Source organism: Podarcis muralis, chromosome 3, assembly GCF_964188315.1.
Source record: "Podarcis muralis chromosome 3, rPodMur119.hap1.1, whole genome shotgun sequence".
NCBI classification, from domain to species: Eukaryota; Metazoa; Chordata; class Lepidosauria; order Squamata; family Lacertidae; genus Podarcis; species Podarcis muralis.
In genome coordinates, this window is record NC_135657.1 from 60,777,477 (window position 1) to 60,802,702 (window position 25,226).

Here is a 25,226-nt window from a genome sequence, read left to right on the forward strand (position 1 = left end):
ATGATCTCAGTGATCAACTTTGAGTGTACTGGGTAAGGCAGTCCTTAAGGTATTCTGGGCCTAAGTTATTCAGGGCTTTATACACTAGTGCAGGATTTCTCTAGCTGTTGTTGGACCATCATTCTTAGCTAGCAGGCCCAGTGGTCAGGGATGATGGGAATTGTAGTGAAAACAGCTGGAGACCCAAGTTTGAGAAATCCTGCACTAGTATAAGAACCTTGAACTTGGCCCAGTGGCAGACGGAAAGCCAGTGCAGCTGTTTTAACATTTGTGTAATGTGCTGGCAGAAGTCTGTTCCTGCCACAGCATTCTGCGCTACCACTATCTGAAACTTCTGGACCAGACCCAAGGGCAGTCCCACATTAAGCGCATTGCAATAATCCAGTCCTGAAGTTACCAATACAGTGGAACCTTGGTTTTCAAACGTAATCCATTCCGGAAGATCGTTCGACTTCCAAAACGCTTGAAAACCAAGGCACAAAGGGGGGGGGGTCTGCAAATTTACATAGAAAATTGATAAAAATGCAGTGGTACCTCAGTGGAAGCCATTCAACTTTCGAGGCACATTCAAAAACGGAAGCATTTACTTCTGGGTTTTCGGTGTTCCAGTTTTGAAACATTTCTCAATGGAGACGTTCAAAAACAGAGGTACCACTGTACATGAATTGCTGCAGTCAGATTAACCCTGTCCAGGAATGACTGTAACATGTGTACCAGCTAAAGCTGATAACATGCACTCCTAGCCACAGAGGTCACCTGTGCCTCAAGTGACAATGATGGTCCAGTGAGTACCCCCAAACTAGATATCTGCTCCTTCAGAGGGAGCACAACCCCATCCCGGGGAAACAACTGACCAAGAACCATCAGATCCAAGAACCACCCACTCATAAGGCCCCTGTCTTCCCAGAGTTCAGACTCAGCTGACAGGCCCTCATCCTGTCCACCACTGCATCCGTGCCTGGGCTCCATTCTTTCACAACTTCTCCTGAATCAGATGTAATGGAGAAACAGAGATGGGTATCATCAGCATACTGATGACATCCTGCACTAATACTCCTAATGATCACTTCCAGGGGCTTCATATAGGTGTTGAATAGCACTGGGGACAAAAGAGTGCCCTGTGGAACCCCGCAGCATAACTACCATGGGCCTGAGGAGATATTTAGAGATCAATGTGTAGAAACATCTGGCTTTTGCACAGTTGAATTATAGCAACAATTGAGTCCATCTGTTGCCCACTCACGACTGGTATGTGGCCGCCAAACGATTGCCAATGAGAGAATGTGGCCTTCAAGCTGAAAGAGATTCCCCACCCCTGCCTTAGCAACTAAAATGTCAGCAGGGCACCATCCACCTTCATCAAACACATCCAACTGCGGCAGAACCTCATTGCCACATACCTGCATCCCTGCTAGAGCATGCTGGGCCAGCTTCACGTTCTTGCTTTCCAAAGCAAGCTGGAGTGGAAGGAGGCACTTCTCCCTGATGGCCAAAGAAAAATAAAGTTTGTTTAGGACTTTGCATTCAGAAAGCCTACATTGTGACTTTTGAATTTGGCTCTTGAAAGGCAATTCAGAAGCATATGTTACATTTAGTCTTCTTTGATGCAAACATTCTTCATAGTACGTAATAAAAGAAGCAATTGCAGGTTCCTTCCAGGTGTCCTGTTCATTGAACATCCATGATATGCGATCCCTTTGACAATGCTATTTGTCCCAGCAAAAGTTTTGGGGTGGCCATACTGCTTCATTTGCAGTCTGTGCATATCCTGTAACGTCCAGCTGAAATCCTGTAACTTTTCAAAGCACAAATGCTTTGAGTTGGTTTGTTTTGTCTTGTCTTGCTTTTGCTGTGACATAGTCTCTCTGGGCAGCAATAATGTGATAGCATTGGTGAACCATTGCAGAACAATTAATAAAGCACTATTATTGTGTCAAGAAAATCTGCAAAATAACACCAGACCGGAGGAGCCTGTAGATAATGGGTATATCCACACCACACATTTAAACCACTTTACAGTCATGGTCTCCCCCAAAGTATCCTGGCAACTGTAGTTTACCCTCACGCAGAGTCAAAATTCCCCTGAACAGACAAAAGTGCCTGGGATTCTTTGAGGGGAAGCTAAGACTGTTCAAGTAGTAATAAAAGAGTGGTTTAAATACATGGATCTGACCAATATTAGAAGCCTCTTAGATGTGGTTACAGGATCAAGAACAGGCTGCAGGATTATACATTCCTTCCACACAGCTCTTCTCTTTGGAGCAAATTGCCCCCATCCCACTTAACTGCAGTTATGAGATGCAACAGCACTAACCTGAACATGGATGCATCTAGCAAAGATCTGAAACCAGAACTTGAAGCAAATAGAAAGTCCTGGCTAAGAGGGAACCATGGTTAAAATCGGAGACAATTCATTTCTTAACTTTCTCCAGGGAAAGGAGGGAATGGGGGCAAAGAAAGCATACAATCCTTTGGCTACCATAACAACTGATCAGCTGTTTGATGAAACAGGGAAGAACCAGAAGACCAGCGACTGGAGCCTGGATTCCCCACCACTTAATGCATATTAGAGTGATAGAATTGTAGAGCTGGAAGGGACTATGAGGGTCATCTAGTCCAAACCCCTGAAATGCAGGGATCTTTTTGCCCAACCTGGGACTCAAACTCATGGCCCTCATATTAAGCGTCTCATGCTCTATTGGCTGGTTGGCTGGTAAGGTTGTCTACCTATAGACTTTAGATTTCAGGAGCTGAATCCTGACGTTTAAGGAAATGATGTTATTTACTCCTTGCTACCACTCTAATTTTTTCAGGGGGCTTTGGCAAGTCTAAAAGGAACAGCAAGTGGGAAGGCGTGCCTGTGTGCAGATTCTGAACATTTCTGCATGCTCCAATTTGGTTCATTTGCATCTATGGTATTTTAAGAACTACATGTTCCAATCACTATTTATCTGGTCAGCTGGCAATCAGCTAGACTTCCACATTTTCAGTAGAAGACGAAGCAGACATACTGTATTCCATTACAACTGAGCCAGTGAGTGCTTTAGTACAACTGAAAGCCAGCTCTGCCTTTTATGGCTCACTGCATGGCACCTGTGTATTTCAGCAAAATGCCCACCATCTCTTTCCCTACCTGTTGTCCTCCAGACATTTTGGATTGCAATTCCTATCACCCCCAGCCAGCACAGCCAATGGTCAGGGGAAGAAGGGGAGCTGTAGTCCAAGAGATCTGGAGAGCACCAGGCTGACAGGCTGATCTACAGCCGTATCCTTTTAACTGATAAAAATCAGATCTCTTTTTTTTAAAAAAAAAAACCTCAGAAGCAGCAAAACAGATTAAAAACCAGGACTGATTCAATTAGTTACCTCCCTGTTCTTGAGAAAAGCATTTAGCTAAAGCTCTGATTAATGCTAATGGTCCATCTATATTCCCATCACAACAGTTAACAAAATGAACTGTCATTGTGTCATTTCCTGTCCCTCTCAGTGATTTTATATATTTTACCATCAGCAGTCACTGGGCCAATTAGATTGCTTAGTTGGCTTAGAATTGCAGAGCTTTAATTTTAACACTGTAAATTGACTGCATGTTGCTGCAGTTGAGAGCCTATGATTTCGGAGTGGGCCATTGCTTCCTCTACCATGACCCTCCTTCAAGCTTCTACTTTGCCTTAGAAGCAAAGGGATTGCTGATTGAGGATGATTAGTGAGTTTTTGGGGTTTTTTATAGCAAAAGCATCATATGCATCCAAGTATAAGACTGCTCTAAATATTTGTTGTGCGTAGGATCCTTGCTGCCTTGTTTCCTAAACCTGTAACCCTGTGAACATGTTTGGAATTAAAGGGGCTAAGGCAGCAAGGGAGTCAATTGCAGCAAACAAAATGTGTGGAGCTGCCCTAATTATTCATAAGGTGCACTGTTTGGGCTGAGAACAGACAAGAACCTACAGGATGGTGGTGAAATTAGAGAAACCTATGGACCAAGGTATTCACATGCCAATTATGGTGAGCTAGAAAGAAAGAAATGTGATGAGGAAACAATCTTCCATTATTAAAATGAGCAAAATAGTGCAGATCCCATTGGATGGCTCTTTATGATTAGGAAAGAAACTGCTTGCCTCACCCTCCTTTGGTGTCTTCCTCAAATAGCTTTTGCACAGTGTGAACAGAGAAGCTATAATTGGGGGGGGGGTCCTGCCTGAAACTGAAGGAGTTATTAAAATGTAAATGCCATCAATGCAAATCAGTGACCTTTCTCACGTTATATTTTGGGAACTGGCTGAGCTGCCTTTTTCTTGTTTCCCGGTCTGTGATGCTGTCACTATGGAAAGCAGTGACATGACAGGCCAACTAAAATCTAGAACACTAGCAAGGTCACAGAAACACAGTCGCTGGCTGTGAGAAGCCGATAGTAAAATGGAAGTTCAACTACTTCATTCTGGCAGTAAAAGACTTGAAATGTGAAGAGAATGGAAATGGCTCATTAATTCAAGCTCTGAATTAAAATTGAGATGGAAATGAGAATTGGCACAAATTGAATCTTTTCCCCCTACAACATCTGTAGACCGTTAACAAACCCAATTGTCCTCAAAGGCTGATAGAGGAGATGGAGAAAAATTACAACCCAACACACTCTGGTTGTTTCCATATGACCTGTTTATTCAGCATTCATTCTGATTTGTTTGCAGGGAGGTTAGACATTCTGGCATCTAGCGCACATAACCCCACATTTCCCAATGTGTTTCCCCATGAATTTGCTTATTGCAAAAGGTCTGATGTGGAAAGTTGCGCAAGAGCTCCAAATAAAGTTTGATTTTGAAACCTGCATTTGTTGGTTTGTGACTGAATTCCGCCCCACAGTGGCGTAGCGTGGGGGGTGCAGGGGGGGCCGGCCGCACCGGGCGCAACATCTTGGGTTAGGGCAAATCCACGGGTTAGGGGGCGCAAATCCACGGGTTAGGGGGCGCAAATTACTTGCCTTGCCCCGGGTGCTGACAACCCACGCTACGCCGCTGCCGCCACAAAGCACCAATGATCTGGAAATGCCCTTTGTAACTTTTGACCCTTCACATCAGATGTAAGGGACTGACAGCACAACAGTTAGTGTATCCTAACCCATTGTGCTTTTAACCTGTACATCCCTTTTCAAGATGAAGAGCAACATCTCCTATCTCTATAGGGAATTGGGGGGGGAGGGCTGCTATTTATACCTTTTCTTGTTTTTATAGCTGACTAGGCAGGCATTCTAGCACAGACAAATACAAGCATGTCATCTTTACATAGAAAAGGTGGGACACCTTTTTGTAGTCGCCCCATCTGTCAAGTCTCTCATCCCGCAACTAGTAGGGAGTGTGTACCATTGGGAGCTGCTGCCACAAAGTGCATTGAGCATCCTGAGGCAGCAACTTCCAAGCCTCTCTGCATCTTGTGTTTGCCAACAGAGAGATGGAGGGAAAGTGTTCACTGTACACCCCACCCCTGCCTTTTCTGCTCCACAGCAGGAAGAGTAAAAAGCCAGTTTCACCTGCCTTGGCAGAAACTCTTTGGGCAGCTTGGTCAAAACTTAGAAATAATACCCAGACTTCTTCCTAAGTCTGGGGAAGTTGCAGGGACCACAGAGCAATTGCTGAGACAACCCCTCCCCCCACCTCGGCAGAGTTGCCAGAGTTACGGTACCACCTTTGCCAAAGCAAGGAGGTTTGTTGAAACCTGGTCAGATATATTCAGGTTTTGACCAACATACCTCTTTGAATTATTCAGAAGTAACAGAGATGTTGCTGTGGAAGTTCTAGAGCTATTTTTAAAAAGCTATATAGAAAATAAATAGTCTTTTTCTAGAAAGCATTCACAACCTGGTGTGTGATGTGTGTCATGGGAATTCACGCTTCCTTATCTCTTACTTCAGGGAGAAGCCAGCAAATTAATTAGGCTGTGCTGTGTGTACCTGGACGCAGCTGTCGTTTGTCTCCAGAAATAATGGAAAATTTGGGTAGTCAGGGAGATATTATGTTCAAATAAATGCCACACAGCACAGTTCATCCTTTGCTTTCTCACTGAGGTGTAAGGCAAGCAGTCAAGATTTGGGCCTGGCTAAGAATTGTGTACCAGTCAACACCTGGCAGGCCCTTCACAAAATTGCTTACTGATATAATTTTTTTAAAAACAAAAAATTGTTGTGGTATCAAATCCTGGGAGTTTATATATGCCATATTAACCACCTGGGGCTTGCCATGAAAACATATTTGTGATTAGCTTGCTATTATTTCCACCTCGAATTTAATAGGCTATATTTAGACCTAACAGCAAATGTTGCTCAGGTGTTGCTACTAGCAACCTAGAATAGATAAAAACTCAAGGACGATGGTGGGGGAAATCATGACTTTTTTTCCTAGGGTGGGATTACATCAGAGCTGCTATGACAGGCATAACTGCTTTTGTGTTGATAGCAAACATGAATAAACTATAGGCAGTTATAAGTAGCATAGCCCAAAGCAAGTAAAATCATTTGTATTATAGGCTAAGGGAAAATAGCTCCCTTAGAAGGGCCATTGCTCACTTACAGTTGAACTAATTGTATCCATCTTTATTTCATTCTTCAACGGAATCATTTAGATAAACACAGAATCCACATAGCATTGTCAAGAAGAATGGGTGTTAAAAACACAGTGTTCTTTCTCAAGAACAGATGAACAATGGGGGGGGGGGAATGATAAAAATAGCAACAACGCTATGTTGTGGGGTATGCTAGAAAGAGGAGGTGGCCTTGGAACATAATCTGAAGCCATTCTCAAAGGGTTTAGAAGTACAAACAACAAACATTTTTGTGGCATTTTAAAGGCAAACAGATTTACTGTCAGATGTGTGAAATGGTTTCTGAACTTCAGGAATATAGGTATGTACATTAATGGTGATGATGGGGGAACTATAAACAGTGATGTCAGAAGGAAACAAAATACAGACAAATACAGACAGTGATAATTGCATCATTAACAGTGGTCATTCATAAAAATACAGTAGTTGGTAGCACAGTAATCTTGACATTAACACACACAGTGTGATAAAAACCCATCGCACTGATTAAATCTGCAAGTTAGAGCACTTGCCCCACTTGCAGTATTGAAATTCCGCTGTTTCACGTCCCTTTGAAGTTCCTCTGTTAAAATACGGCTACTTTATAGCCAATTGTAAAGTGTCCTTTACATAGAGGCCCATCTCTTTGTCCTACATAGAACACAGAAGGCCATTCTTGGCAGATATGTCGCTCGGATAGATGAAGAGGTGAACGAACCCCTCAAGTTGTAGATGATACAGAGACATGGTTGGCACCTGGGTCTGCCGCAGGTCTGATCCCCAAATCTGTACCTCTGTTGCATTACCTGCTGTTCTTGGTGAGCAGATGGGGCTGCCTGTAAGCAAACACAGGCCAGCCCCTACTGCGAAAAGGAAATATACTTGTCCACAATGGGCTGGAGATTCTTCATGACAGGTTTGAGTGGTTTTACCTGTCAGCAGAGGCGCCATCTACAGAGGGGCAGGGCCCCCAATATTTTCAAGGAGGAGGCCAGCCTGGCGATCCTCAAAAGAACGCACCAGGACAAAGATGCTTGGCCCTGCCGTGTCCTTTTGAAGATCACCAGGGATGCGGCACAGCGAAGAGTCTTCATTGTGTGCTAGAGAACCCTCCTGGAAGGTGCACTGGCGATCTCTGCCAGGGACATGCAGGGTGAAGCATCTTCACCCCGCACATCCTTTTCACAAAGGTAAGGCTGCTGGTGGTGTGTGGGTGGGTGGGTCGAGTAGGCCTAGCTGGGTTGGGGAGGTATTGCACATGTGATGTCATGCACCCGTGACGGGCCCCTTTAATGTTGGGCACTGCCTGGCAGCTGGAACTGACAACTAGTGTCAGCCTGTCACATTCTCTTCTACTTCTGTCCACAGTAGATTGACAAAGTCAGGAACCATCTCTGTTGGGTCAGTGGTGCAGCCTGATATAATTTGTTTTAGGTGCAAGTCTCTTTTTGATGACACAGTTGTATAACAGGGCTTCATCATAGACAACAGTTTTAGGGATGTGTTATAAGCGTCTAAGAAACCTGACTTACCTCTTTTTTATCTTTCCCTTTTCTTAAATGGATACATTTCACTTCATTATTATAAATGAGTGCTGGGGCTTCATTCACAATTCTCCTTCCATGCTTGCTTGGCCAAATGTGCTACTGACAATTTAGGGCATCCAGCAATTACTGGAGTTCCTTTTGGCTCTTTCAGGCTCTTTTCCTGGACATCCACAGGCATTCTCAGGGCCAAACTACACATTGCATTAACAATAACCTAAGCAGAACCTGCCATTTTACATTCTTGATAAAAAGCTGCAGAGAAACTCAATCTGGACTGGGACAATGACATGTGGCAGAACAGCCCCATTTCCCACATTATGTTTTACCATTTCACTCCTCCCCCCAAACAATGATTTCCTACTGAAGGTACTACAACAGCTTGGGATGTGATTTAGGGCAGGAAAAAGGAGCATATGTATATAAGCACTCCACATCATCAAGAGCTATGCATGCAAGGTAAAGGGACCCCTGACAGTTAAGTCCAGTCACGAACGACTCTGGGGTTGCGGTGCTCATCTCGCTTTACAGGCCGAGGGAGCCGACTTTTGTCTGCTTCCACAGACAGCTTTTCTGGGTCATGTGGCCAGCATGACTAAGCCACTTCTGGCGAAGCCAGAGCAGCGCATGGAAATGCCGTTTACCTTCCCACTGGAGCAGTACCTATTTATCTACTTGCACTGTGTGCTTTCGAACTGCTAGGCTGGCAGGAGCTGGGACCAAACAACGGGAACTCACCCCGTCACACGGATTGGAACCACCAACCTTCCGATCGGCAAGTCCAAGCGGCACAGTGGTTTAAACCACAGCACCATTTGTAAAAGTCAGGTGGTTTACTAATCAGTCCTTCATGTTCTTCCATCACATGGAAGAAACTAATGAAAAAGGAGCATGCCTCAGGTGGATCTATGTGCTCAGAAAAGCAGGTCACTCTTCACTGCTTTATTTAGTAGGGTTTCATTGTTTTATTCTTACTAGCTCCAACCAGAAGCAGATGGTGGGGTGGGATGGGGTGGCAGTGCTTACCTGACCAGTTGGCTGTGTTACTGAGAAGTAGAAGGGGAGGACAAAGGAGGAAGCAAGGTGTTAACCAACTGGTGAGGGCATCAAATTAGTTCCACCAATGCACTTGAACCACACTGACCATACCACTTCCTCCCCCTCTGCCTCCTGGTAGAGCAGTGATGTGGTCAGCCAGAGGTCAGGTGAGCACCAATGCCCGGCCCTGCCATCCATTACTGATTCCAACACAAGATGCACTCAAACTTTATTGGTTTCTACACATTCTAGTAACATTAGTGGGGAAATCCAGTGTCTTGGAAAAGTAAAGAATTTTATTTCATGCAGCTGATTCCAACAGTATTCAAAATGAACATAAATCCATTCACTAGAACCCAAAAAGCAAATGCATCTTGTTTAATGTGGCAGGGAAATAAGCCAATCAGAAAGGATCTCACTTGCAAACTGGGGTTGGATCAGAGGTGGTTTTAGGGTGGTGCAACCAGTGCGGTTGCACTGGGCGCTGTGCTGCTAGGGGTGTCAAAACAATGCTGTAGAACAGAGCGCTCTAGAGGCAGGGGTGCCGAATTTTAGCACCACTGAAATTTGAGAGCCCAAAGTCTTCCACTGGTTGGATACAGTTAGTTTATAAACACAGACTAATAACCAACTCTGCAGTACAATGCTATTCTCTGTCCTTCACTTGGCTCAGTTGTTCTACCCCAGTTTAATCATTCCCTTTAACACCATGCAGTAACAGCTTGTCAGCACACAGCAACTTCTAGATGGTGTCACCAAGTAGTGCAGGATGGCAAAGAATCGTTAACATCAGGGAGAATAAAGAAGGCACACCTTGACTATCTGCTAATGCTGCTGGACCATATGCAGTGCTTGATTGTGAAACAGTTTACACAATATACATTCATTTTTCCTCCTGAGGCAACAATGAACCATGTCAGCAAACTCAATAATCCGTAACAAAAGTAATACAAACTTTGGTCTTAAGCCAGATGCAGTGACACAAGACCTCACAATGTTATCTGCTTCATATGTGCAATGGAACAAATGCCAGATGGCCAGCAAACCCACCGGCATCAATAGCAATTATCAAGCTAAACCTCTGTGAATGAGAGGTGGTCTGTGGAGTAAATCAGTTTTTTACTGCTTACTTAAGACTCCCAGACAAAGCTGATGGAAAATAAATCAGATGGGAGAAGGAAGAAGTGATGAAATCAACACTACTCATGTACTGAAGGTTATTAAGCTATACTCTGGGCTCAAAACTTCCTAAACAGAGATGACTTAGTTGTAGAATTCAACAGAACTACCCACTATGACACCATTTATGGAAAACTTTCAGTAAGACCATTCTTAGTTCTAGATTTAAGAAAATCTGGTTTTACAGGGTTTGCCAGAGTTCCATTGTGCAATATCAAGTAGTGATGAAACTTCTCCCAAAGGATAGGATAAAATTTCCTTCCATTCAGTTCTACTTTCATCAATAAGCTAATTGTATTATCCAAAAGACAATGACAATTTCATAACAGTTTGCTGAACTATGAACCATTATAAAAAAAACAAACACTAATAGTATAAAACAAGCATCAGTGATAAGGAGAAAGAGAAGCCAGAAAAACAGTCAGCTAGAAGTCTTGCAGTTTCCTTTCATAGGGCAAAACATGCTTTCAGAAACTATTATTCATATTTTTATTTGATCGCTGGATATTTTCATCAATATCTTTTGATGAAATAACATTTACTGAACATTAGAAAGCAATCAGTTCAAGTCTAGAGGTACAAGTTTTAAATGAATACAGAAAGCTTTGTAGGCAGCAAAATTTAGACAGACTAATGATCCAAACTGAGTGTATCACTATTTGGCAAGATTTCACTAGTAAAAAGCAGTGTAACTGCAGATGAATTTCCCTCCTCTGTTGACTGAAGAAAATGAACTGAAACCATGGCAGAAAATAATCAGAATGGAAAAAGGAGCCAAAAACCTATGAAAGAGTTTTGCAAAATCCTAAAGAGAATCCGAGTCTATCATTACTTAATCTTAACCTAAGTTACCTCACCAATGGTATTCAGTAGAAAGATGGATTATTATAGATAGCAAAGCCAAGTGAAAGATATGTTTTGATGGGGGTCCCCAACATGGTGTCTGTGAGACCTGCTGGGGCAGAGCTCCAGGCCAAATTGGAATGGCGGAATAGTCTAAGCTTCTCTAACTCTTCTCCATGTCTCCTTAGGCCCTCCTACTATTTTGATTGGCCAGCAGACTTGGAAAAGAGGGGAACAGTTCTCTCTGCTACTGGCATCCAATTAGAATTGGGCATTTTTCTCTGCTGGTAGCACCCAGGTAGAATATTAGAGGAGAGGAAACAGTTTCAATTGGACATCACCAGTAGATGCAAGAGACAAAACAGTTCATGTTTGACTTCAAGAAGAGGAGATAGCCAACATTAGCTGAGCCTATGTCTCAGTGCAAAAAGGAGAGGGAGGAAGGGGGGGAGGCATTCAAGACCCTTCTTTTAAAACAACTTTCATCCCCCTTGTATTTAAAGTAAAAGTGATGTTGGGGGTGGGTGTTTTTGGAAAGCACCTGGTCCTGGGAGCCCTTAATTCTGGCAGTGCCTCTAAGTTTATCAGCATTAATACCATTCAGCTGCATGAGCTGTATCTTTAGTAAGATGAAAAGGTCTTGTTTCTGATAGTTCTGGTAGAAATTGAACCCTGATAGACAACTGCCTGTACAATCATATTTTCAACCAAAATGGACAACATTGCTTTCTTGGAACTGGACCATTTTCTGAACACTACAAATCTGTAAAAATAACTTGTAAGTGATAAATAGAAAATGATAAATGACACCCCTAGTATGGCTTGCTTACAGCATGCTGCAGGTTTTCTATTGTAGCGTTTTTACTCTGGTTTCAACAAAAAGCAAGTCTCAAGCTCTGCAGCCGCTTCATGTATCTTTGTTGACATCTATAACCAAGGCAGTATACATTTCCTACCTTAGCTGATATGGAGGGATCTTCGTAGCAGCCTCTGGGGATTCTAACATTTCTGTATAGAGAAGGGAGAAGAATCATTATAGAGGGCAATGAAGGCATACTGTCCAACTTTTTCAAGCCCTAACCTGGGACATGTGTCTTCCAGGAAGTGCTTTTTCAGGGCAAAATCTTGTGTGATGCCCCAAAACATGCAATTTTGGGTGTTGGCTGAGATTTTGGGTTGCGGCCCTGAAGAAAGCACTTTTTTTCAGGGCAAGAGTGCAGCACCCAAAATAGCCACCGAGATCTTGCATGAAAATACATGTTCATTTTTCCCAGGGCATTTGGGAGGTATGTGGGGGCTGATAGCACTGGTATACTTCAACATAAATTGCCTGCATGCTCTGCTTCTTGTACCGATTTCATTTAAACTGGCTGATCAAGTTGTGACTATGTGTAGACATAATTGTTACAGATGCAACGGTCAAACAGCATTCACATGCAGCTCACTAAATTGTTGTAGCAGGAACATGACCAGCCAGGTCAAGCTGCCCAGGAAGCAACTTTTTTTTTTTAAGTTTCTCTTGAGAAAGACAAGAGACAAGCAGCTTGTACTTCTGACCATGAAGGGAACAAACCTGCTTAATGCTTGGCAAGGTCTAGGACAGGGGTTGCCAACCTTTTCTTGTGCTTGTAAGCACATTCTTGTGCTTGTGAGCACTTTTCTTGTGCTTGTGAGCACATTCATATTTTTGAGTGAGAGTTGTGGTTGCCACCTTTCTGGTCATTTTTCTCCCTCAGTTCTGCTCCTCATGGAGAGACAGTATGCACACAAATCCTTCGTTTTTTTCCAAATGATCTGAGTAAAAGTAGGATTTGACAGAATTAATCTGAGCCTTGAGAACCAAAGGAGGAAGTGAGAAAGAATGGTGGGCTTTTAACTTCCTTCTTCAGCTCCATGCACAGGCAACTCCTGTTTAAGATGTGACAGATATTTATTTTTCTTTTATTCTGTTAGATTGATGTACCACTCTTCATCACAAGACAGGTGTATGATTGCTCACATGCACACAGCACCAGACCGGGAAGTGACCTGGAAACTTGATAAAGATGTCACTGAAGCATCACTAAAAGAGCGAAATGGGGACAGGGGTGGAATGGGGCCTTGGCAGGCTTTTTCCACTTCATGTGCTTTCACTCAAGGGCACAATGACCGCATAAATGGAGGGTTGCCTGCACTTTACAAGGGAGAAAAAGGTAACCACCCACCACCACCTTATGACCAAGCAGGCAGTGAGTGGTGGAGCTCAGAGGCTTTGTGGGTGCCAGAGAAAGACCTCAAGGGGCACCATTTTGCTCTTAGATGCCACACTGGAGACCCCTGGTCTAGGAGATAAATGCCTTCCTGCCTCCATGTTATTTGGAATGACAGAATTTTCAAACCATCTTAAAGCTCATGTGTTAGGCAGAAACTATTGGAATGGTAAGGGGCTGTAGTTCAGTGACAGGGCACATGTTCTGTATGCAGAGGGACCCTTGTTCTTTGGCATCTTCAGGCAGGGCTGGAAAAGATGCTTGCCTGAAAACCCTGGAGTGTCACTGTCAATCAGCATAGACAATACAGTGTTAGATGGACCAACAGACTGACATTATGCACATTTAAGAAGCACAGTATTGCAGAAATCCAATTGTATTTATTTATTTGCTAAAATTTAACTGGAACATATGCAATTTGATAAGGCTACAAAAATATCTACTTATGACCCTGAGCCAAATAGCCTTCAAACACCCTGTCATGGTCTTGTCTATCCCTTTTCACTGCATGCTTAAAAGCAACGTAGCAATTCTGCTTTAGTGCTTGTGAGTTTAAAACTGGGAGATGTTAGTTATTGCAGATTAAATAAAGCAGGATGGCAGGGCATGATATGGAGCACTGTGGCATAGATAGATGTATTTGAAAGTATACAGTTGGGGTGGGAAACCATTGAATGAACCTCAAATAGTTAAGAAAAAAATGTAGCATCTGACATAAGCTTTTAATGTCTGGTGTTTTATTAAGTTTTGATATTTGCTGTAAGCCACCCAGAGTGGCTGGAGAAACCCACCCAGATGGGCAGAGTATAAATGATAAAATAATACTAATACTACTACTAATAATAATAAACCTGAAGCAGATACACATATTGTTGATTCATTTGTATACATATTTACAAAGGTTTTGCACTGAGCTGTATTGGTGTAGCTTGTAGCTAACCCATAGTATCCATACCGAAAGGCATTTGCCTACATGTCTCCGCTGTTTAAATCAGAGACAGGGAACCTGTTGCTCTCCTGGGGTTATTGAGCTCCAACTCTCATCTGCCCCAGTCACCATGACCAGCGCTCAGGGATGATGGGTTCTGGAGCCCATGAACACCTGGAGGGCTGCAGATTCCTCAACCCTGCTTTACAGGATGAAATCCAGTGTTAAGTTCCACTTGCAGGATGGCTTTAATGCAGCGGAGGAATCCACTAATGGAAGGGATCGGGAAAACAATTTCCAGCAATTTCTCTCTCCCCATTGCAGCCTCAAAATTCAGTTCCAGAGGACTGGGAGACTATACAGAAGGGCAAGAAGGTGGTGCAGCAGGCTTCAAAGGAAAGGGGAAGGTGGAGGAAATCCGCTCCCTTTCTTTGCATACAGGTGTGGGGAACCTTGGGCCTCCCAGCTGTTGCTGAACTACAACTCTCCAGCAAACATGGCCAGTGGACAGGGATAATAGGAGTGGTATTTCAGCAATATCTGGAGGGCCAAAGATTTCCCACATCAGGATTAGCAGGTGCCTCTGCGGCATCAAAGCCATTTTGCAAGTAGAACGGCACACTCAATATCACAGAGTTACTATGTGCAGGCTTAGCTCACATGTCCTTTTGAATTACTCTGCTTTTCTTTCCACTGCCTTGGTACGCTTCTCGTGGCCCAAAGCCGATTGCTTGTTTCCCACTGAAACTGGCAGAATAAGTGTGAAAGCAGATCAGCACGTATGGTATGTCTTTTATACACAAATTTTCTTTTAAATAATTATAACTTGCTTTTTCTAGGGAAAATGTGGCAGCATGGGAAGGAAACAATACTTAGCAAGCACAAGGTGGGGGGGGGGGACGACGACGACGACCCAGTTTAAGTACATGGGGCTGGCCTTGAGGACTGTTTAGGAGCCTCAGACAGACTGTTGCATTTTGCAAAGCTTTCTCTTTAAAGAGGTGGGGGCTCGCTGCCAGCATGGTGCTCTAACATCTACCCTGGCTTCTTATAACCTCATGAACACTATTCAAGGTGCTGGCTGTCACTGATACAACCTAAGTTCAATGCATCTAAAAATTGCTTCCTTTACTAGATTTTGTTACAAGCGCAAATTAACAATGTAATGTGCAAAGGAAGTTTGAGGCAGTTGTCTTGGCAATGAAGCTTCCAACTCCTAGTCTATGAAGTGCCTGTGAATATTCACAAGCATGACTGTATTTTTTATGCAGACGTACATATTGCTTTTGGAGGCATTAGTCGATATGTGCAATTAGTTGCAATTCAGATCACAAAATTTCAGTCCAGATGAGGCCTTATTTAAAAGTATAATTTTCAACAAACAACTCAGCTTGTGGCCCACACACAAGGACATGGAAACTACTGCACCTTATTTGTGATGCTTCTGTGCTCATCATTATAGTTTTCTCCTTCAGTTAAGCTTTCTTATTGCATTATTACTTATCATATCTATCCCGCTCTTCCAAAACTGTATTTCTTCCTTTTCAAACCATCTTGAATAGCAAACAACTATCCATACAAATCATGCACAATATCCAACAAATTTAACATAAACCATGCATTTTAAACAATAATTAAAAATCTGCTTAAAGGGTTGTTGTTGTTTTTTACAGATACATTTAAACACCTGCAGGTTTGCCCACAGGTGAGCTGCTTCATTGCCACTCCACTGGAGAGATGTAAGAAAACACTTTTTCCTAAGCAACACATTTCATGGGCACCATTACAATGCAGGGGCACCATTTCTTCCCAGTACATGTGTCGCTTACATTAAAGGTAAGAGTCTCCTGCTCACCTGCCTGAAGTGCACCTTTGCCTAGCTTCTTAAGTATGTGCACTCATTCACTAAGCAAGCATGTTAAATTAAGAAAGCCAACACCTGAAGCAGTACAACATCACAATTGCTTATGGCATGAACTAGCCAAAGTTAAGCATTTTAAAAATTCCCATTGACTTCAGCAGGCATGATACATTCCTGGTGAAAATAAGAAGTTTCCCTAGCTTCCCTTGCCCCCAGCTAAAAGGCCATGTCCTTCAGTCACAAACGTATAGCCCACTAAAGCTGTTTTCTCTTCTGCTAACTCCAGAACATAAAAACACCACCAACACCACCACCACTGTCTTTGGTACAAATTTGTGGAAGGACATTATTTTAGAACAACCTATGTGTAAATCATACTGAATACATAGATGGAGAGGAATATATAAAAAAAGGAATATTATTCACTGTGAAAATATTAACCAGATCAACCCATAATACACAGGAAAATAGCCACAGGGCAATTGGCACATTTAAATGGCTTTAGACTGCCAATTCATATTTGAAGAAAGCACCTGCTGCTAATAAAAAGGAGAGCAGGAACTAAAATTTCCTTTTAACTCATAGCATAACACTGGATGTGGCTCCTTCTACAGAACCTGGTGGAGTGGATGAAATAAATCTGGTTGGTTGGTTTGGAAAATGGCAATTGGTTAGGCAGTCAGGGGAGAGAAGCAATTAAGTCTTTCTACCCAGCAGATCTGAATCTTCATTTAGCTGCCCTCATTATGTCATTACACTTCCTTAAAATACAAAAAAAGCTATTACCTAGGGTTATGCCCATTTTGCAAACAGCTAACCTGGCTCAGTTCAGCTTTCTGCAATAAAAGAGCACAACCCGAAGTCAATTCCAGAGCCCATTTTTTTGTGGTTTTAGGGTTTGTTTGTTTTAAACGCTGCTCAGTTGGGGCGGAGGATTAAAAAAAAAAAAAACCGGCCAGGAATTGAAAGCTGGTGTTTTGATGTGCCGACTGACAAGCGCCGTTAAACCAAAGGGGAATTATTACAGTAGGTTTGGAAGATCCGCTGAAATCACACAACTAGAATAGTATATAGCAGAAAATATGTACTGGGGTGGGGGGAAGCTGCCAAAGAACCCCACTACGTCCTAGAAGAAGCTCTGGCAAACACTTGGGCTCAGTTGCCCTGTAGGAATCTCCGTCTGAAGGCCAACAGATTGAAGGCCAGTGGGATGGATGCAGGATTAGAACCGTCCCGGTCATCCGAAAGCAAACACATATACACCACCCCCTCCCGTGCAACCAACAACACAAGCCCAACCAAACCGGCGCGGTGCTTTGATGCCTTCTCTGCTAACGGGATTAGGCATCAGAGTCCTATCTCTCGGATCAGGTATATCCGAAGCGCCCACCCAGCAATGCTTGGGAACTAGGGAAGGCTACCCTCGGGCGCCGGGGAAGAGGAGAGTCCCTCTCTCTCTCGCCCACTTCCTTACCGCTGGCGCAGGTGCAGCTCTCCTTGATCGCCTTGTATTTGTTCCCCGAGGCTTCCTTCTGCAGCTTCTTCAGGATTCCTTCCATCTTGCCTCTTGGATCCTCGATCAGCAGCAGCGCCGGGGGCGGGAGAGGAGAGCCAAGGCGCCGGCGGCAGGCAGAGCTAAAGGGCGGCGGGTCCTCCTCGCTCAGCGCCCTCTAAGCGGGGCGAGCAGCGCGCAGCATCCCACCTCCGCCTGCCGCTGCCAGTGAATCATGCAAAGCTCCACGGCGGCGACACGTCATCCTGCCTCCGCCTCCAGCAGCAGGTTCCTGCGGTGGCGGCGGAGGCTTCGGCTGGGCGGGCTCGGCTTCGCCAACCGGAGGGAGGGAAGGAGGGGCTCGGTCGCCGGTGCTGGCTATCAGGCGGGGCGGAGCGGATCAGATTCGCCCGGAGGAAGCTGGGACGACAACAACAACAGAGGCCACCACTCCCTCGCCAGGCGATGGGCGAAACGGGAGCAAGAGATAGGATAAAGAGGGGGAAACACAGATTTTGGAGAGGCGGGGCTGCATGGAGAATGGATTTCGAGTGCGAAGGGCTGTGCTTCCTTCCCTTTTCCTGGGAAATCGGGCCTGCGGAAAAGGAAAAGGAAGCTTTATCCGCCGTGCAGCCTTGCCTGTCCTAGCTGCGTAGGGGCAAGTGAGTGAGCTCAGCCCCGCGCAAAGGAGACGCGTAGCTCCTGCCTGGAGCGAAGTCGTCAAAGATATCGGAATAAGGGCTTTACAAATATCTTTTACAGCTAGGAGATGGTACCGCCTTAGGGATGCTGACCACTGGGTGTTTTTTTTTAAAAAAATGCTGGTTATTGTTGTCTGGGGTCACGTATTTTGTTGAATAAACAAAGTGTTTTGAAAGAAAAGGGTGATCTCTCTTTCACTTGATCTATCTGATTAAAAATAATAATTTAAAATGCAAAATGCATAATAAAAACAAACAAAAGAAAAAGCCTTAGCTTAGCATGATTCACCGACAGCGGCAGGCGGAGGTAGGATGCTGCGCACCTCCTCCTCCTTTGCCACTTGACATGACCCTGCAAACACATAAAAGTCCAGTACTGCCTCTACCACCGACCAGGTGTTTTTCAAATCCCATGCTGGCATGGCATCCATGTATCCTGCAAACGAAAGGACTGGCTTGTGTCTTTAAGGAATGGCTTTCTTTTTGGGGGGGGGGAGGTGGGGGTTAGGCTTTTCATGCTTCATATAGAGATGAGGAAGCTGTGGCCTTCTAGGCATTTGTTGTACTACTACATCTCCCATAATCCTTTTCTATTGGCCATGCTGGCTGGGGCTGATGGGAAATTGAGCTCCTGGGCACCTGCCAAAGACCCACATCCCAACAAGGGTCCCTTTGGTCAAACATGGTTTCGGTTCACATGTTCAGATAAGAGCATTGTATATGGCCATTGATTATAAATTTGCTTTTCCATTTTGTTACCTCAAAAGGCCATTTATAGCTCTAGGAGCTTTCTCCAACATAGAAACAGTCAGTAAGTCAGAGGTTTCAAGGTATATTTTTGTCTGCCATTCACATCATATATGAAAGCAATGAAAATATCTTAAGAGCATTTAGCACTGTGTTGGATAGGGTGACCACTTCCACATCATCACAAAAAAAATGCAGCATCAAAATAACTTAGAGGGGCAGAGATTTCCATTATATTTGCATATGCTAATTTTATCTGCATCGATTCAAATGGAGAAATAGTTATGACAATTTAAATGGAAATGCAATACAGCTCTCCACAGGGGGGCACCTGCGACCAAGTGACCTTTGTGAGTGTGTCCAGTTTGCTGTCGAGATGCTGAGTGCAAGGCCCCTGCTCACTCTTCTTATGAGTTGGGTTGTGGGTTCGAGCCCCACATTGAGCAAAAGATTTCTGCATTGCAGGGGGTTGGACCAGATGACCCTCGTGGTCCCTTCCAACTCTATGACTCTACAATTCTATGTGTTCTTTGTACCTTTAAACTGAATTTGAACTGAACAGCCCTTCAAATAGAGGACTGCCACCATTTGAACAGAGGACAGTTGTCTGTAAAGAGGGATGCATGACCCTCCTAGTGTTGCAGCAGGATTTTTTCTTTGTTCCACTTTTGCAGAGAAGTGGGCCAGTAGGTGGGGTAGAAGGTAGGTAGGTAGAAAGGAGAGACAGCCCAAAGGCTGGCACGGTGCCAGCGCGTTGTCAGGTACACTAGATTGGCTTCACACCTCCTCACCCTTCCCTTCCCAGTAAGCAACAGTGACCCACCTGCTAGAAAGCTGACGCAGCAACTCTGCCCTGTCTGGTGGGCTGCTTCTGCTGTTGCTTGTTGTCCAATGTCTGTGTACCAGGGCAGCCTGGTAAACTTCGGATTGCCCAAACAGTTTAAACAGTTCTAACCCAGGTTATTTGGATAAGTGACTCTCAATACATAATGCCCCCTTTTTTCAGTGTTAGAACTGTGTTTAACAAAATGATTATCATGGGAAATAGATACATCCTCTCAAACATATGATATATTTAAAAGAGTTTATTATGCATATATGCTAGAGGCAGGTACTTAAAGTACAAGGAAGGCCTCTATGAGAAGCTGTGAGCGTATACTGGGAAAGGATAAACTTCCTGATCTGGTAAGTGACTTCAGAACCTTGTTGTTGTTGTTTACTATAGAAAAATAATTTAAACAATGGCTTCAGAAAAAATATTGTGGAGCCCACAGCCACCAAGGTGTGAATTGCCAATAGCTGGATTTTGTTCCTAGAATTCCTTAACATTGCATCTTCTGCCCTCTAGCGGCAAAGATGTGTTTGGCATTTGTTCCTAAGCAATGTGGACTCACAGTAGTGAGATCAGGAAGAACTTTCTGACAGTAAGAGCTGTTCAACAGCGGAACAGACTCCCTCCATATGTTATGGGCTCTCCTTCCTTATAAGCCAAGGTTGGATGGCTATCTGTCATGGATGCTTTAGCTAAGATTCGCGCAATCGCAGGGGGTTGGACTAGATGACCCTTGAGATCCCTTTGAGGGCAAATTGCTAAAATTTGTTTTAAGCATCCTACTTGGTTGAAAATCATGTATGAGTTGAGGATGGGCTGCAGCTCAGTGGCAGAGCTTCTGCCTTGCATGCAGAAGGTCCCAGTTTCAATCCCTGGCATCTCCAGGTACAGCTGAGAACGTTCCCTGCCTGAAACCCCTGGGAGCCACTGCCAGGGAGTGTGAAAAAATACAGAGCTAGATGAGACCAATGGTCTGGTTCAGTATGAAGCAGCTTCCTATGTTCCTACTGAACTTGATTGGACTTATGTCTGAACATGGAAAGGATGGCATTAGTATGCCGTGCTAAAAGCGGAAAGGAATCATGCAGCACAATCATATTCATGTGTCTACTGAGCTGTAAGTCCCATTGAGTTCAGTGAGACTTAATCCTAGATAAGTGTGTACAGAACTGCAGCTGGAAATTAGGCTGTCAGCTTCTGAACGTAAAACGGCTTACAATTAAAATCCTAATCACTCAGGATTAAAAAGAATCCTAACAACGAAACAAAACTGAAGCAGCAGTGAAAAGAGAAGGGAGTGTCCAGCTAAGTTTTATTCAGAGTATGGCCATTGAAATTGATGGACATGTCTAAGTTAGGTCCAGTAATTTCAACAGGTCTGCTCTGGTGATTTTCAAGTTTAATGTAAGTAGAAGATTTATTTTGATTAAGCAACAATGGAAGGAAAAGGACCATCTTCTTCAAAAGGCATTTCAGGGTTTATTCTCAGAGATATCTACACATTGGAATGACATAGGTATAGCCTTCCAAGGATTGTACCACTTGAAACTGAAACTGGAAAAATGCTTCTTTGATTGTTTCCCCCAGTTTAAACAACAGCACTTAAAACAGAAATAACTTCACTACACACAGAAATATAGCATGCCAAGGGGAGGAGTCCCAGCCTAGCTACTTTTCTACCTGCAAGGGTGTTATTGATTTATTTATTACATGACAAAGTGATCAGACAGGTGATCTCTGAACTGCAGTCTGAAGTAGTTCAGTTCAATAAGTGTGGTGTCTGTTTCTAAAACTGAATGCAGCTTAGTTTAGTTTGGATGACTTCGGTTCTTATCAGAAAAGGTTTGCTTAGTCTTAAGCCAAAGGGAGATTTAAAATCACTTACTAAGGGTGGATCTAATTTTGCTTAAGGGTTGGACTACTTGTTAAGAGCAGCATCATATTCAACGCTGGCTTGCATCTGGCTGTAACCATTTAACCAACAGCCAAAGGGCTGACTCACTGACATTATTGACAGATTTCTTCACCTGAACAAGTTACACCCATTTAATAACACTGATTCATGAAGGGTGTATGGGAGAGCTTTGCAAGCAGAGTCCATCCCAAAGGTCTCATTGTGATTCACTTGAAAAAGGAGTATCATGTAGCCAAATTAGACATGACAATAAGGCTGTCATTCGTGTATCTGCACTTTTCATATAAAAATTCAGAATAGGGTGTGCCTTACTTCAACAGTAAAAGGAAAAACTTGGGAGATGGGTATTAAGCCCCCCTGGCCTTCCTGTGCCTTACCTTCCTTTAGCTGATTGCACTTACTGTATCTTAGTTTCTGGCTCTGAATGTAAGTCATGCATCTTTGGGTGTGTGGGTGTGAAATGATAGGACCAGTGGATTGATTGACAAGGAGGCAACGTGAGCATGGAGAGTTCCATCCACTTTTGCTCTCAGTGAATCCTCACCTGTGCATGCCATGTATGAGTGGCATGAGCACATCAGAAGAAACACCTGCCCAGTGCTGTGTCACATATACGTTGGCTGGGCTTACAGACAACACAAAAAGGGTGTTTAATAGTCAGAGCATTTTCCAGCAGAGGGCAGTATAAATAAATTCAGTAAGAGGTTCATCTACTTGCAACCAAATCTAATGACATGCACATATGAAGCAATCAAGGTTGGAAATGGATTAAAATGGTTTAGTTAATTATACACTTTTAAACAATTCAGTAAATGAAATGATTCACCAGTGGTTATAATCATAGAAATGTAGAGACGGAAGGGACCACAAAGGTCATCTGGTACAATGCCCTAGAATGCAGGGATCTCAACTAGATCATGCATGACAGATGACCATCCAATCTCTGCTTAAAAACCTCCAATGAAGGAGAGTCCACAATCTCCTGAGGAAGTTCGTTCCACTGTCAAACAGCTCTTACTGTCAGAAAGTTCTTCCTGATGTTTAGTCCTACTCTCTAGAGCAAGAGAAAACAAGCTTGCTCCATCTCCCCTTGAGATATTTGAAGATGGCTACCATATCTCCTCTCTGTTTCCTCTTTTGCAGATTAAACATACCCAACTCCCTCAACTGTTCCTCATGAGGCTTGGTTCCTCACCATCCTGAAAAAAAGTGTCAAGTGAGGTACTGCAGGGTTCTGTCCTGGGCCTGATGCTGCTCAATGATGACCATCTTCAAATATTTAAAGGGCTGCCACATGGAAGATGGAGCAAGCTTGTTTTCTGCTGCTCTAGAACCAATGTTTTCAAAGTACAAGAAAAAATATTCCAACTAAACACGAGGAAGAACTTGCTGATAGTCAAGAGCTATTCAAGAGTGGAACAGACAAACTGGGGAGGTTGTGGACTCTCCTTCATTAGAGGTTTTAAAGAGAGGTTGGATGGCCAATCCAAGACTCTTTAGCTGTGATTCTTGCATTGCAGAGAGTTTAAGACAAAGATATTTAGACGCTTGATGTGACAGAGCCCCTTGTCATTATTATTATTATTATTATATGTGCAGGTCCATTTCTTTATTCATGGTTTCCTGCGGGACAAATTAGATGCAGCTATGTATCTTGCTATTCCTTAAACACAGTAATTACAAATACTGGGGAACCCAGTCCATAAGGAGACAGAGACAGGAGGCTTATCTCTTCACTCCCCCACTGCAATCTGATCAGAAGTGAGATTGTGCACCCACCCACTGCACAGTAAGCAAGTTGGGTCAGTTTTATTTTTAAAGCCACAAAGCCATCATTTGTGTTAAGAGGTAAAGATGAAACGCTCCAAGATCGCAAAACCAAATTTAAAAGCATCTGATTCAGAATAATGAATTGAATAAGTGTCACTCCAGCATGCTTATCAAAAACCAGTTACAGGAAGGTTAGTGCTTTTCATACACGCAAAGAGCCTGAGGGCCAAACTTGACACACACTGAAATGCATGGCAGGCAGCTGTGTATCTTGTTTTTCCTTACCTAATGACAGGCTCAGGGGAGCCCAATTCTTCTTTCACTTCCTTATCAAGTTCAGAATGGAGATGGCACACACTCCCTGGTGGCTGGAGGAGCCTTGGAAAGAAGTCCCCCGTGGCATCAGTGGGTGGCGAGGACACAAGGCAACGTTTTGTTGCAGGTTCCACTTGATAACATTCAGCAGCAGACAATCCTCCCTAGGCTCCTTTGGGATTATAGCCACATCTGGAAGATGCCGAGGTCTAACCTACAGGTGCAGGAGAATGAAGTAATAAAATACTGAATTAGTAGAACGTAGCCAGTAGGGCTGTGCAATGGATTCTGCCAAGTCCCAGGCCAAATCAGACCTCTTCAGAGGGATTTGGGCATCGGTCAAACTGAGCCACATATCTCTGCAGGTTGGGTTGGATGGTCCAGAGTGATCTGGAGCTGTTGTCAGGGAGAGGGTAATCAGACAGGAAGGAGAAGGGGGCATCAGACAGGAAAATCCACAAAAAGGTCAAGAGCTACTGATAGTTGGCTGGGGGGCAAGAAAGGGCAGGTGCCCCTAGCGGTGCAGACTTTTGCCCCCTACAGCAATATCTGTAGATCTGGCACTGATTCCCAGGAGAAGCTAGGTGCCCGTTGCTCCCTGACTTTCCTTATGCCTCTACTCAGTAGTTGTATTACACTGAAGTCCCTGCTTCCCAATTAGGGAAGTTTTTTAGATGTAGGGCTGAATTATTTAAAACAAGGAATGAAGGGAACCGTACAAGGGACCAGACAGGAGTGAGTTCTCTAGATGCCTTTTTTCTGTGTGGAGTCACTGTTTTCAGTCTGTTTAGTTTCATCCCCATTTGAGAAGGAATAGGTGAGGTGCTACAACAGGCATATGCAAAGTCTTACATATTGTGTGAAAATTTAATATAGCCATGCCTAGTGCAGGCATTTGCAAGCCTGCATCTGATATTTTGGAATGTTTCCAATTCTGTACTGGTCTATGCAATGCTTCTCTCTTCTTGAAATTCAGATCAGTAGGAAAGCACAAAAGATGTGTTAAGGGAAATCATTTTAAGGTGTAGGCCCTATCAAATATAATTTGTAGTTGACCATTGCAATGAGATCAAAAATAAATTCTAAATTTGTGGGCTACTGTACATAAAATCTTACTTAAGTGCCCTTGTACCTGGGCGGCACTCTACTAGCAAAGCTGTCCCTTGCCCTCTCTTCCTCTGACATGCCCATGAGGACTTTAAAATCTTTCACTTCCTTTAACACGGCTTGTCATGTTATCTG

At 43.7% G+C, this 25,226-nt stretch overlaps 1 protein-coding gene across 6 annotated transcripts in view; it reads right to left on the reverse strand.

Annotated features, from left to right (window-relative positions):
* The window catches only part of ARFGEF3 (ARFGEF family member 3), a 70,181-nt gene extending 51,835 nt beyond the window's left edge, over window positions 1–18,346 (reverse strand). For 2 of the 6 annotated variants that reach the window (XM_077925956.1, XM_028723542.2), the window contains exons 1-3: window positions 17,687–18,344; window positions 12,131–12,182; window positions 1,401–1,482 (exon numbers count right to left, since the gene is read on the reverse strand). In XM_077925956.1, coding sequence (XP_077782082.1) covers window positions 1,401–1,482; window positions 12,131–12,182; window positions 17,687–17,771 — 219 coding nt within the window. In that variant the 5' untranslated portion in view covers window positions 17,772–18,344. Of the gene's footprint in view, window positions 1–1,400; window positions 1,483–12,130; window positions 12,183–17,686 lie in introns of all 6 variants that reach the window. The other 4 variants (XM_077925958.1, XM_077925957.1, XM_077925955.1 and 1 more) reach the window with 3 other exon arrangements.
* Between the last annotated feature and the right edge of the window lie 6,880 nt (window positions 18,347–25,226).